General features: G+C 42.0%; 1 protein-coding gene across 2 annotated transcripts; it reads right to left on the bottom strand.

Annotated features, from left to right (window-relative positions):
• Positions 1-339: 339 nt before the first annotated feature.
• melk (maternal embryonic leucine zipper kinase) lies at positions 340-14,637 on the bottom strand. Of its 2 annotated transcripts, none has more exons than XM_083765462.1 (18): positions 14,556-14,637; positions 13,161-13,280; positions 12,922-13,007; positions 12,224-12,340; positions 11,953-12,096; positions 11,693-11,761; positions 10,716-10,808; positions 8,951-9,049; positions 8,554-8,622; positions 7,700-7,798; positions 7,098-7,184; positions 6,501-6,635; positions 5,754-5,897; positions 5,005-5,290; positions 3,661-3,757; positions 2,666-2,828; positions 1,751-1,854; positions 340-565 (listed from the first exon to the last, which is right to left on the bottom strand). In XM_083765462.1, exons 2-18 carry the CDS (start codon positions 13,237-13,239, stop codon positions 373-375), a joined length of 2,064 nt encoding a protein of 687 aa, XP_083621588.1. In that variant the 5' UTR covers positions 13,240-13,280; positions 14,556-14,637; the 3' UTR covers positions 340-372. The 2 variants fall into 2 exon arrangements, with proteins under 2 accessions (XP_083621588.1, XP_083621589.1); XM_083765463.1 differs by having other exon boundaries at positions 5,754-5,894.
• Positions 14,638-14,893: the final 256 nt, after the last annotated feature.

Raw genomic sequence — 14,893 nt, 5'->3', positions numbered from 1 at the left:
CTTGTAGTACTGTAAAAGTATAGTTTATATAAAAAAAAAGATCATTCAAGTTTTTCTTTTATGCACAAATTCAGTAGTAAAAAAAAAGTTAAAAGGGGGTTGCATGGATTAAAGCAAAATAAAATCTCACGACTGACAAATGTTGCTGTTGTTTTCTGGAAGACTGAAATAACTAATAACCGAAAATAGGGTGGCTATCTACAAGCTGAAGAACGGAACAACACGCGACGCAACTGTCGCAACAGCGACGTGTAGTAAGCTTGGTGCAGGACACACTATAGAAGACATGCTCACTTCTGTGGAATCCTAATGACTGAAATCGGTCGTGGCGACAGAGCTTTAATCCATGGGGTTGCTTCTATGCTAGGCTTATCAGGAATCGGTTTCCTTGATACTGCAGGTAGAGAGTATATCCTCCACCAGGTGCTTGTAGACCCAGGCGTCTCCCTTCAGCCTCTGGCGACGGACGCCCACCACATCAGGCCTGTGCAGGAGGCACACCTCCAGCTCAAACGCCATCGTCACCTTGCCAAAGTCCCCCCTGGTGCGACACTTCAGGGTGTACCTAGACACAGTGGAGAGAGGAAGCAGAATGGACATGTTAGGATATGACGGCTTGGGCTTTAGAAAGAGTTCTGACTGAGGTTCATTTTAAAATGCGAAGTTTGGGGATACAGACCCAATAAAGCACACCTCAGCCATACAGGCTCAAATGGAATATGCCTCAGCATTGTAAATATCCTTCAATCATTGATAGAAAGTACAAAAAGGTTTATCGACATATTCCCATATTCACAACACTAGCTAGCTAGTGTTGTGTATAGTCTATTTAGCTAAAGTTGCTTTACTAGGCTATTGAAATGTGATGCGAGTGAGGACTAGCCAAAACCAATTTGGGACTACAAGAACACTGCCTGCGCCACAGTGTGTCCATGTAGGTGGTGCACCTCTTTCTCCTCATAGCGGTGCCTTGGGTTGGTTTGGCTCCCACTGTGTCAGCTTGTTTGTTCGCAGTCTCATGCTAGCCTAATCCTTCTCTCTGAGCTTGTCTGCGGGAGGCCTCTGTAGAGTTCCAGATTTTTGACATGGTTCGCCCATGTTAGTTACATCAAGTACCATTTCTAGCCATCCAGGGTCTTTTCCTGTTGTACTGCGAGGGTCCATGCCTCGGCCCAGCAGTACTGATTCCACTGTAGCCATGAACAGCCGCCTCTTGAGGACATCTCCCATGTCAGATTCTCCTCATCCGGACTTTCAGCGCCTGTTCTGTTGAGGAAGTCCTTTACTACCTCAAGTTCCGTCCTGCTGGCAGTAGCAATGGTTTTGTTGTCCATGTTAAATGCCACTAACTTTAGTTTTCTTGACATTGAGCTTGAGGCCAACCTTCCTCCACTCCATTTCTACTGCCAATAGTAGTTCTTCCTTTGTCTCTACTTGGTCCAAGAAATATCAGTTACAAGAACTTTACATACTAACCAAGTAGGTCAAAATGGATTGTCAGTACCTGTAGTATTTATCTTTAAATGTACTGTTTAGATTTAGCTGATAAGGTAAAAGACAGCAGGGTTTTCCTTTGGTAAACACAATCTTACACTCAAGGTTGATCTTATTGTTACGAAAGTGCCTTGTATCAAACTGCATCACTTTCATTCACCAGAATGAGGGAATGGGCAGGATTTCAGAGGAAATGTGCATACAGATTAGAATATGATGAAGTAGAACAGAGAAGTGAAATTAATATTTCTCTTACCCTTTCTGTGTGAAGTCGATGTGTTTCTCTGGCAGGATGGAGAGGATTTGGTTTAGAACCTGGTCTGGGTTGGTCTGACTGGTTAAAGTGACATTGTACTGGACCTGTACAGAGGAGACAAAAACATATATTTTTTATTTTTTTGAGGGGCACAAGCCATCAAAAAACATCATATGGTAGCCAAGTCTATGGACTTTTAAACTGTTTGTTTAGGGCCAATATAATACAGCGTCCCTCACTTCACACATTTAGAGTAGCCAATTATTTTTTTCCCCCTTTTTCCCCCAATATTTTTTCGTAATGCCAAATAATACCTCACACATTTCTGTGTTGCCACTGCTGTTGTAACCTAACCGACTCACCTGCCAGTGAGGAGCCCCCACCAGAAGGACGAAGAGCCTTCGTCCTACTTCGTGCTGACTGGTGCCGCCCCAGCCTGTAGGATTGCATGCCCTCCACGCCCATCTTCCCTCCCCAAACACAAGCTAATTGCCTTCGCGTAGACGGCTAGATGCCCAACAAAGCCGGATGCACCACAGTGGATTCGAACCCATAACCTCCGTGGTGGTGGGCAGGGACTTTGCCACTGAACCACCAGAGCACTTTTTAATCCAATTCTAATCATTGTTTTTGTTTTCTCTTATTAAAGTTGGTTCCTTCATTTCCTTATGTGACTTTGTCTTTGCGTGGATTATTCGTCTAGTCTAACAATGCTTCTTGACAATAACTTTTGTACCATTAGAAAGCCAGTTTATTCATGACTCCGATGAAGACCGCAAGGTCGAAACGTTAGTCGTTTGTATACTCAGCACCTAAATAAAAGGCTCTAAATGTCCGTGCTGCTTTAGTCTCTTCTCCTTATGCAAGCCAGTTTATTTCCATTTTAAATGCATGGTGCCAACACGCATACTGTACCTTGATCTTGCGCGGGCCGTCACGTAGAGTTCGTTTCTTGTTGGGAGTGAGCATCGTGATGACCTTGTCCAGGCCTCTCTCTAGAGAGCCAAACATCTTCTCCACTTTGTTCTTCTGACCGCTGTCTCCTCCTCCCCTGACGGCCATGTCCAGAGACCGGGACCTGGGGACCACAGTGGACAGTAAGAAAGTGCCACTCATGTTCATACACAATTTAGGCAGACACTCTTAATCCAGAGAAATTTACAGTAAGCAGGAACAACACATGGGAATACATCAAATACATCACAAATAGTGATCAAGGATCATAAGTAAGCTAAGATCCTAACATCCGTCTAACAGTACAATATATGTACAATGAGTATACTCTAGTCCAGGGATGTCAAACTCAAATACACGGTGGGCCAAAATAAATACATTTGTAGAAGTCGAGGGCCGGACTCTGTTTCAACACACGGGCACCGCGGTCATGAAGACGTACCAGGCAAATAGCAAAAAAGTAAATGCATTTAAAACTGAAAATGCATTATTATTTATTATTAAGCTCAGTTTCCTGTTCTATGATCCTCACAAAGCAGGACTTGTAGTATTATGGTGGTCCGTGCAATATACCAGAGGGCCAGTTCTAATACTAATTAAATATCATCCCGCGGGCCAAAGAAAATTCATTCACGGGCCTGATTTGGCCCCCGGGCCTTGAGTTTGACATATATGCTCTAGTCTATAGAGTGCTATGCTATGTCTACACAATATGCTCTCTAAATTACATACATTTACCCCCCCCGTTGACCTGGCTTCAATGCATATGTTATTTTCTTTTTGCCACCAGCGATTTGTTTATATCCCCGTCTATCCTGTCAGTGCCATCCTGAATCGCCTTCCCTTTTCTTATCACCTCCGGCTCCAATTCCCCTTATTGTTCACACCCCACTCAATCAATCCCCACCCAACACACACACTCTGCCTTTCTCTTTTAATCCCTCCCAGATGCGGACCTTCTCTCAGGACTGAAGGTCATTGTCTCCAGATGACCAGTCTCCTTGTGCTGAGCAGCTTTCTTTCTTTTTGGATCTTTAGAGGCACTGCCTTCACCTGCAAGACACACACAGACGTATTCTGTATACTATTTACAGGTTGAATCCAGGCATGACACAGCAAACAACATCCCGTTCATGTTTCAACGAGTCCTTTTCCGCACGTGCATGGAAATCAAGGCCAGGGGTAATAGGCACACATTGTGCACGTGGACGGACGGACGGGCACACACGGGCACACACAGTTTAGTGGCGAGAGAACACATGTCACTACAGTCCATGTGGGACAGTGAGCAGAGGAAAGAGACAGCTACACCTGTCACAGCACATGCCTAGGGACCACCACACAGGCACACACACTTTTCGCTTGTGTCTGTGTGCATGGACAGTGCTGTCAGTAGCAACAAGGCAGCACTGTAGCTCTGAGACTCTGGAGAGAACAGGACCCGTCCAGATTCAGAGGGCTAAGCACCAACTAGTTCAAATCCAGAACATCAGCTCATGGCAGAGTTTATAGTGGAAGCTAATAATGAGGTTGGACATGCGGCCAGGGCCTTCACGTTTACAAATAATTAGGCTCTAATGATTCTCCCTTCATACCGCGGTCCCTTCATTTTGCAGATAAGTGCAATAAAATGAGCTCCGTGATAATAACGAGTCGACAGTGATAATTGTGTGTGCGCGTGCTCCCATTTGACGGTGTAATGACGGCTAAATCAGAGACGAAACAGACGTGGTAAATTAGTTTATTACCAGAATACAATTTACTTGCAAATGTGTGCAATGCGGATGTGGCACTTATGGTTATGAGACCTAAGAGAAAGGGACTGAGGAAGGGAGAGAGAGAGCGCGCGCGAGGAGAGGAGTGTGAGCGGGGCAGTTGATTGATGCAAATAAAATAATGAGTTTTTAAATTACTGCTTTGAGACAAACTATTACACAATTACAAGATATGGTCATGTCTGATGATTCAAATGTATTAGCTTTCATAACTAACATTCCATGCCAGTAGTCTAGTGCAGTGGTTTTCAAGGACCCACAACCTACATGTTACATACAGGATATTTGACTGCAGATCGTCATCTAAAAAGACTGTGCCAGGGACCCCCATAAGAGAAGATTTGGGGTAAAAAAAAAGATTCATATCATTAAAAGTTTTTTTTTTTTTTTTTAACATACTGTATCAGATTTACATGCTCAGTGCGTTGCATTGCGTTTTGTCGACTAAAACTATGACGAAATATGTTGCCATTTTTTTATATCCCAAGTATAAAATAATTGTGATTGGCGTGTGCGTGTTCTGACCTCTCGGTGTGTCGTTGCCTTTAGAGCCATTGAAGTGAGAACTGGGAGTGGGCGTGGTCAACACTTCCTTGGTGGGCCGTGTGCTCTTCTTGCTGGACGCAGGGGTACGAGGGGCAGCCGGCAGTGCAAAGATCTCAACGTCTTTTTCGGGCGCTACAACATTCTCCTTGTTCTCCTTGGCCCGTTGGTGGTCGCGGCCCTGCCTCTCTGGGCGGCGATATGGCGTGATGTTTTCCCTCAGTGGACTGGGGCCTTGGCCCCGCAATTTCTCCGCCAGTGGAGATATCTATGAAAACGCAGGGAAACATTTCAAACGGTTAGCTTCACTCTCTCGCCTTTACCTTGCCTATCTATGCAGTGGTCCCATGGAATAAAGCAAAATAAAATCTGAAGACTGAAAATGCAATGATGATGTTTTAGGCTGATCAGCTGAAGAAATCATAATATTTCTGAGACCATTCAGCTTTCTGGAAGATGCTTCTAAACTTGTATTCTAACCCTAACCCTGCTAGTTTGATCACTTCAAATAGACTTTCATCTTAAAATAACTAATGACCGAAAATAGCGGTATATTTTTGGTGCGCATGCTTTCACAGAAGACACGCTGGCTTCTATGAAATCCAAACGACTGAAATCAATCGTGGTGACTGAGAACTTTAATCCATGCATTTCAAACGGTTAGCTACACTCTCTCGCCTATCTACGCACTTTTAGCCATGGTGGTGTCTAATAAAGAATGCTCCACAGACCGCTCCGTCCGGCCGTCCTCGGACTCCCTTGGGCGTATGCCGTGCGTGGTGTGGAACCCAGGGACAGTCGTCGTCATAGTCCAAGTCAAAGTTGGCGGAACCCAGAACCACAGCATCCTCATCCTCACTGAAGTGAAGGGTCTGCTTAGGGATAGAAGTGGAAGGACGGGCAAAAAAAAAGAAGAGATTGAGACACCAAGGAATATAAGACAACGTCGATGTTGATCAGAAACATTCTTCAAAATCTTTACTTTTCATGAAATTATAAAATATCTTGTTTCAATGGATCCAATGTAGTAACAGCGCCTTCAACAGTCTGTCTCTAAAGACAGTCACAGGCTCTTGTTAATACTTGTCATTGGTTAAATACACACTCACTACTTTCACTTTTAAAATGCTACATGTTGTGACTTTTTAGATCAGCATGTTGTATGAAGTAGCCAGAAAGGGCATTTAAGAGAAGAAAAAACACATAGAAAGTTGAAATATGGATATACAATGTTTCTGCCCAACAACAACTATAAGGGAGATACTTGAGAAACGATGTCCAAAAAAGAAAGTTTCACAACAACACCCAAGCCCACGGTGAGAGGGCATAGAGATCCAACGCAAACAAGTAACACAGAGCTGAGACGGACGCAGAGAGTGAACCAGAAACAAAAGGAGAAATCCAATTGCAGAGGAAGTCGATAAGCCAGACAGACACGGAGCAGCAGGGCATTGTGGGGTTTGTGGTCCCAGTCTGACCTGAGGTCTCTGGTGCAGTGGCGAGCAAGAGGGGGCGTCACAGGCAGGCGGCTCGGCACGCAGGCGAACAGGCTTGCCTCTCTGCTTCTTAGACAGCAGCAGTAGGTAGGTGGCCGTCGTCTGGTCGTAACGCCACTGTGCACAAAATACAACACGCACCGAAGCAGAGCATATACTGTAGAACACTAGACAAACAATTAGTGAGGAGCAACATGGACCAAATCAAATACCACAATATGTTTTAAAGGCCATGATTATCAATATTTTGTACCATGTTGTTCACAAAATATTTACACAATGGGATTTGATTAATAATCAGGAATGACTATGTTTGAAAAGGCGAGTCAGGACAGCTATAACAACCTGTAACGCAGCCTTTAAAAATGATAGAAACACAACGTTAAGCCAAATCATGATATCATGATGACCAAAGTCCAAGCTGTTATAGTCTCAACATTATATTGATATACTGCCCTAACCCAACACAATAAGCATGCATAGAAAATGCTATATAAGAGAAATGTAATTATTATTATTCTCTAGTTACTGTATACAAGCTCATCATATAATAAGGGAACATGGACAACTCAAACCAACCTCATTGACCAGCTGGGTGGTGCTCTGTCTGGAGCGTTTCATGTTGACCGCCATCTCAGTGATGCAGTCCTCATCTATATAGCCCATCTACACAACAGACAAAACACTGCTCATGAACCTAACAGTCCTACAAATAGTCACAGACCACCAGAGATGCCTTGGCATGGTGGATTCTGTCACTGCTGTCTAAATTCAATGTAAGGCAACCACTTAACGGGGCAAGCGTCTGTGTCATACAACGTTTTTATGGCTATTCAAAAACAGCAGATCTTCCAACTTTGTGCCGGGATGCGAGCTTGTACATCTGCTATTTTTGAAAAATCTACCTACTAAACAACACTACTGATTTAGAGGCATTTTGTAGAATCAACCTCAGGTCTTATAAAAAAAAGAGAGAGAAAAAAAAAAAAGGAAAAAAAAAGAGTGAAAATATGCATGGACCCATTTTAAGAGATGGAATAGTTGAACATAATTGGTTATGTTTAAATGCATGTGATATTGTGTTGTGTAGTATACCGGATTTTTGGTAATATTAGTTACGTTTACATGTGCGTGTAGTGTCGTGACTCGTGTAGTGTTGTTACTACTACACTGTAGCATACCGGCTTTTTGCTGTGCCATGGCACAGGGGAGTTGTAGTCTAGCACAACCCAGGGATGGTCCAACAGCTGTCTGACAGTTAGACGACGCTTGGGCTCCACCTACAGGACACACACACAAACTACTGTTCAATATGCACACCTGAGGATAATGACATGCCCATAATAGGGACATTAGGATTAAAGTGGTATAAAATTAAACATGGAACATATCGGCTGCATAATCGCCAATACTGATGTAGTAAATAAATGGTCCGAAGCAATACACATGGAATAAAGCGAAATAAAATCTCATGACGGAAAGTTTAATGATGTTCCTGCTGTTCTTACATACAGTAGAGCCAACCGGTTGAAGAAATCACAGTTTGAGGCTTTAACCTTTGCTTTTATGGCATTTCTGACACCATGTGTGTTTATGGAAGATGCTTCTGAACATGTATCCTATTGCTAGTTTAACAACTAGCATTTAAAATAATATATGCTGGCTTCTATGGAATCCAAATGACTGAAATCAGTCGTGGTGACTGAGAACTTTAATCCGTGGATACATGGGTGGGCCAGGCTCTAAACAGAACTTTAATCCATGGATACATGGGTGGGCCAGGCTCTAAACAGAACTTTAATCCATGGATACATGGGTGGGCCAGGCTCTAAACAGAACTTTAATCCATGGATACATGGGTGAGCAAGGCTCTAAACAGGACAAAACTTTAATCCATGGATACATGGGTGGGCCAGGCTCTAAACAGAACTTTAATCCATGGATACATGGGTGGGCCAGGCTCTAAACAGAACTTTAATCCATGGATACAAACTAAACAGGACAGTGAGCTGAAGAGGGAAGGTCATCTCCATACCTGCAGCATCTGGTTGAGGAGCAGCACGCTACCTGGAGAAAGCCAGTGGGGGTTGTCGAATTTACCTCTCTGAAAAGGACAAAGTACAACACTATGTCCGTACGTCTCACACTTTAGGCACACACACAACACAGGCATGTGCATAGACACACCAAGGCTTGCCTGCTGCTTTTTTTTAATTATTTTTTTAGATTTAAAAACAAATAATGCAACAAGATTGAATTATTTCTAAAGCCACAATCATCAAGGACTAATGGAAAATTTAAGTGAAAAACATTTTTATGTTTTAATTTCGTGATTTCCATAGGGGCCTACTTAAACATTACAAGACTGACTTCCTGAGACTCACATATGCAGGGGAACATATAATGCATTGCACACTCAGCACTGCACTAACCGTAATCTTTCTGTAGAGAAGCATACAGTTGTCGTCATCAAAGGGTAGGAATCCACAGAGCAGCGCATACAGCAGCACTCCCATACTCCACACGTCAGCCTATAGTTGACACATCACACTCATGTCAGTCAAATGTGACAACACTACATAATGCCTCTACTCTGACAGTGTATGCCCTGAACCAACTGTGTTACGCCCAACACACACCGGGTGCGCAGCGACGCGGCACAAGCGTTGCCACGCGGCAACGCCTGGAAAATAGAACAGTATCGGAGCGTCAGGCGAGGCATGAACGCGTGTCGGACGCCACCGGTGTGGGGTAGGTTAATTGAAAATAACGGAGGCGGCTGTTTTGACGTGCGGCGTTCGCAGACGGTGTGTGGAGGGCTTTATGCAGATTGTGTGGTGTATGTGGTGGAAGGAAAGCATACGATTAATTTTCCCTTTTGTTTATTAAATCCATAGCTAAATCTAAATCCTTATATTTATGCAGAATATAAGAGTGAAGAAAAAGTGAATGTGGGTTGCGATGGATTGTTTAGATACTTTCAGGTTAGTTTGAAGATATATATCGTTGCTGTCGGGAGGAAACCTCATAATTCCATTTTTTGAGGTTTTTGTTTTTATTCCCACAAAACAATGCTATTGAACACCTTTATGTGTTGTTTCGAAAATATTGAACCAGTGGAAAGTAGTAAAAAAACGCATTGAACAAAACCTCTTAACTCCATTGGACCCTCAAACTGCTAACTCCACCTTCTCATGCAAGTAATTGACAATATCAAGTCACGACACCAGCTTTGACGAGGCAGTATTGCATCGTAAAAAAAGGTTTTCTTAATTTCCTTAAAAATTTATATTTTTAATTTCCTGAAAAATGGACACTTTGGAGTTTGGTGGTTTCTTCCCGACAGCAACGATATGCAATTTCAGTTAAAGCCCATCTAAATGTTAAGTGTATCAAGTCTGCCTGAGAGTTAAAACATTAATGGATATAGTCCAAAAATCCAAAATTGTAAAAGAAAATCACCATCTACAAATTAAACCAAATAAATAAATGTGAGACTATTTTTCGTAGAATCAACAGCAGTCACAGAAATATCCTTTAGATTGGCATCCTTCATTTATTTATTTAATGAGCCAAGGGCAGCATACGAGGCTGTCTTTCGAAACACGCCAATATGCTGTCCGTGCCCAATTAAATAAAAAGGTAATTAGGAAACCCTTGAGTCGTACTCAGCTACTCGCATCCCCTTACATTCTATTATATATTTGTAGTCCACAGTTCTGAATCAATCAATTCCCTCTGTATTTTATGAATGCAAGACAAAGTCCCTAATATATATATAGATAGGGTGGGTATCAATACTGCAAAGTAGAAACAAACAGTTATGTTACAAGTAAAAGTCCAGCAATGAAATTTTACTTTACTAAAAGTACAAAAATGTTGTCATCAAAATATACTTAGTATACCAAAGTACCTAAAGTAAAAGCACTCATTATGCAGAATGCCCCATTTCACAAGTTCAAAATGTATACAAATCTTATATAGATCTGGCTTGAAAGTAGCAGATCTACAAGCTCACAATGCGTCACGATAAATGGCCAATAAAGTACAATATTTGCCTCCGAGATATAGTGGGGTAGAAGTAAAAGTATTGAAAATTGGAAATACTGAAGTAAAAAAAAATATTTTTTAACTTAATACAGTAATAGAGTAAATGTACTACATATATAGTCGTGCACTGATAGCTCGCTTTCTTACCTCTGAGCCAATGTATGCTTTTCCCTGGATGAGCTCAGGAGCAGCATAGGCAGGGCTCCCACAACACGTCATCAACTCATAACCCATACCTCCCTACAATAGAGATAGTCACATGGTCACTTCCATAGACGACATATAAACGTATAGACGCCTGTTCCGGCTCTGGGGCGTCTGTATCTCAACGGAAGGATATATTGGCAATCTTTCCAGAGATTCCTTGCCAAGCATAGCGGAAGAAAGGGGGAAGAACGGAAGGGGACGTTCGGTAGGCCAATCAGAGGTCCGACTCCTTCTTTCCCAGCGACACTTGCTATTTGGCAATAAACAGAAGACGTGATTTGATTGGCCAGTAGTCACTTGAGTGACAGTCTACACGCTCTCAACATGTCAATGTAGATTGGAAAAATGTTTTTCAAAATAGTTAAAAAAAAGGCAAAGAAGTTTAGGGATAAGGGGTTTAGCGGTGACGAAAATGGAGCCCTATATCTACAAGCTTACAACACGTCACGCTGCGACGTGTTGTAAGCTTGTAGATATAGCCTATTTTTGGTGCAGGACAGACATGCTACTTCTATGGAATCCAAATTACTGAAATCAGTCGTGGCGACTGAGAACGGTCATAATTCGAAAATAAGACAGGGTGATGGGTTTATTATTTTCCAATAATAAACGTCTGCCTCAAGGCCTATTCATACTTCATTCTTCTTTTAGGTGATAAGGTGACCACTGAAAACTACAACATGATGTCACGCCGCAGTGATAACTTAGGTGACACACAGCTCACCCCCAACACATCTCCCCGTTTTACTTTGTACTGACCTCACCTAAAACAGAGTATGAACAGGCCTTCAATAAACTTATTACATGGCTACTTGTGGACGGAATGAAAAATCAATTTGCCACAAAATATTGATAACATTTTTCTGTTATCAGAGTATTCAACAAAGCTATGTATAATATATAGACAGTATCTGTACCTTAGGTTTAGCACACAGCCCAAAATCTATAAGTTTGAGGTTGTGGTTCTCGTCTATCAGCAGGTTCTCCTGAAGGCCCAATAGAAAGAGAAACGTCATTAGAACATACTAGGCAACATACACATAAAAGCATGTAATAATGGCTCCATATCTTTCCTCTTTTAACATAAAACATCAAAAACATTACATGTAACATGCATAATATGCACATTATGCCGGTACATGCATGCACAGGCACACACAGTGGTGGTGGCGTTTACCGGTTTGAGGTCCCTGTGTGCGTAGCCCTGACTGTGAATGTAGGCCAGTGCAGAGACAATCTGTCTGAAGAACACCCTGGTTTCCTCCTCCGACAGACGGTCTTTTGCAATTATGTAGTCAAATAACTCGCCCCCTGGACAGTACTGATGGATGGACAGAAGCAAATGACAAAGTGCATTACTGTATATGTATTATTCTGCAAGTTGATTGTATGCAGATAATAATGCCCACCACACAAACCACCAGTGATGAGCCAATTAAGAAGTGTACCTCCAGCACCATGTAGAATTTCTTGGTGGTTTCAATGACGTGGTACAGACGGCAGACATGTTGATGGCTCAGGTGCTTCATGGCTTCGATCTCTACCTTCACACGAGGCAGATCGTCCTGGGGCAGGGTTGTTATATCATATAATTATTAGGTTGGGAATTTATTTTAAGCAAAGAATAATAACTAATTTAATCAAATAATAATAATCTATCCCTAATTATTTTAGGCATGACAATGACAATATACGTGAAAACAGTTGTGTGAAAACAATCTACAAGTTCAAATGCACTGCGTTGAGAACTTGACTTGTTGTGAACTTCTAGCTAACCAGTAGGCTATGTTCACTGTTTTTGCACGACACACTGTTGTGTGAAGAACTATACAATAACGCTTAGGTGGTTAATGGATTTATTGATATATATAACAAATTGATGTTTTATTTGTTGTTTTTTTAAGATCTTTTTTTGGCTTTTTCTGCCTTTATTGATAGGTTAAAAGTAATCCGACAGGAAATGGGGAGAGAGATGGGGGGGGGGGGGGGGGGGGGGGGAAGACACACGGCAAAGGCCGTCGGGATCGGGAGTCGAACCCGCGGCACGCCGTCAGGCTGGCTCAGCAGCCTAGGTGCCCAGACGGTTGAGATAACAACAAAAAGATAATGATGATGAATACAGTAGTTGCAGACCTAGCTAGCTCACCCCTAGATCTTTCTTATCCATGATTTTGATGGCAACCTTCTCTCCTGTCAGGATGTGCCGTCCAAGCTTCACTTTAGCAAAGCCTCCTGAGAAAGATGAGGGGCGAGGCATTCAGAAAACTACAGCAGTACAGCACTGCGCCACAGTGACAATTTCGGACTCTCAAAACGTAAATGCAGTTCTTCTATAGCTAAAAAAAAACAAAGGAAAAAAAAAGAGGCATCCGAGAAGCACATTACCTGAGCCAATAGTGTCGTAGACCTCATAGTATTTGTACAGCTCCTCGGCCCCACATTCTTCTGTCCTTTCAACAGGCATCCTCTCTGTCTCTGTACAAACACCGCCACTGATCTCTAGGCCTGTCACGATTACACATTTGTGTTGATTAATTGTCACACAAATAATTGCGATTAACGATTTTAGATTTAACAATGTGTTTTTGGCATTGGAAATTGGAATATTATGAATTGAAATTACATTTCTGTTTGCCTTTACAATAAAAGTGTACATGTGACATGGCCGATATGACAAATAACTGAAATATACCAAGACATTACTGGCATATACATTTTAAGCTTACAACGCTATTTCGTTTATGTTTTTTAATGTATGAACATTTTTCAACATGGAAACAATTATGATTATGGAATAATTAATTGTGAGTGTCACCCTGACACCAAAACAAATTACTTTCTGTCACTGTATTTGGATGGCTGGTGCAGAAGTCACCACGCTAAATATCATAACTGAAGTTGTGGACATTGAAGTGATGCACATCAGCGTCGGAGAGGAACAGGCACTGTCAGATCAGTTACGCAACTTTTGGGAAATCGAATCCCTTGGAATCCAAATGAAAGAAATGCATTGTGAGAAGGAAGACATGTCGACAGTGTATCCCAAGCCGTGCATATCCACGGATATATTCCCAGTTCCCACTAGGCTGAGGAAGAAATGCTACTTGACAGTTTTCAAATCAGCCTCATGGTGGCGCTACAACAGGCCAAGTTGCGTCTCTCTCTCACACACACACACACACACACACACACACAGGCTTGCCGTCAGGCAAAGCTCTTACTGTCTCTTACATGTATCCAATCTATGTTCTAACATTTATTTTTAATTTTTAGCCTAGCCTACACAAACATATCACCAGTAACAGATCATCTGCAAGCTAAAGTTACATACAGTTTAAATCACACAGCTATTGCCGCATTTTGCCATTTTCCAAATTCCTTAATTTACGTTTGAACATTGAGTCGACCACAAAGTTTAGGTGCCCACTCGCGTGCCCGGTTTTACGAGCATAATACATAATAAATAAATTGCTTGTAAATTGTCTATTGTTATTATAGCTCTGGTCCATAGCTATAATACGTTGCATTAGAGCTATGGATCAGAGCTATTGTTATTATAATAATCCACGTCAGCGAGATATGAAGCTAGCTTGTCAAATTAGCCAGTCAAACCAACAACAGTGAGTTGCATGGAATGGATAACAGCTAGCCTTGTATCAAGACTATAATCATAATCATACGTCTTTCATCCAGTGATATTTATAATGATCGTCTTCATCAGAGGATGGATGGCTACCGTATCTCTACATTTGATGCAAAGGTTGTATTTTTCCAGCTTACCTTTAAACGTATGAAAGTAGACAGTAGAAACATGAAGCCGATCAGAACCACAGCAGATGTTTTGTTGTTGAACGGAAGCCAGTTTTTGAATTTCCCACATCTATCTACTTCTAGTTCTGCGCCTATGTCTTCTTGTTTCCGGGTTTGCAGCGTGTGAGTTCTCCCCCTGCTGGACAATTGTGGTACTCTCTGCTAGGACTATTTAGTGTAGACTGTAAAATTAGATTATCATCATCACTTATGGAAGTAAAAATTTGACTTTATTCTACACATATAACCAAGTCTTCTACATACGATGTAATCAAAAATTGTGTGTGTGTGTGTGTTTGTGTGTGTGT

This window comes from Protomyctophum parallelum, assembly GCF_964188405.1.
Source record: "Protomyctophum parallelum genome assembly, chromosome: 5".
In the NCBI taxonomy this organism is placed as follows: domain Eukaryota; kingdom Metazoa; phylum Chordata; class Actinopteri; order Myctophiformes; family Myctophidae; genus Protomyctophum; species Protomyctophum parallelum.
This window is presented reverse-complemented; position numbering and strand designations above follow the sequence as displayed.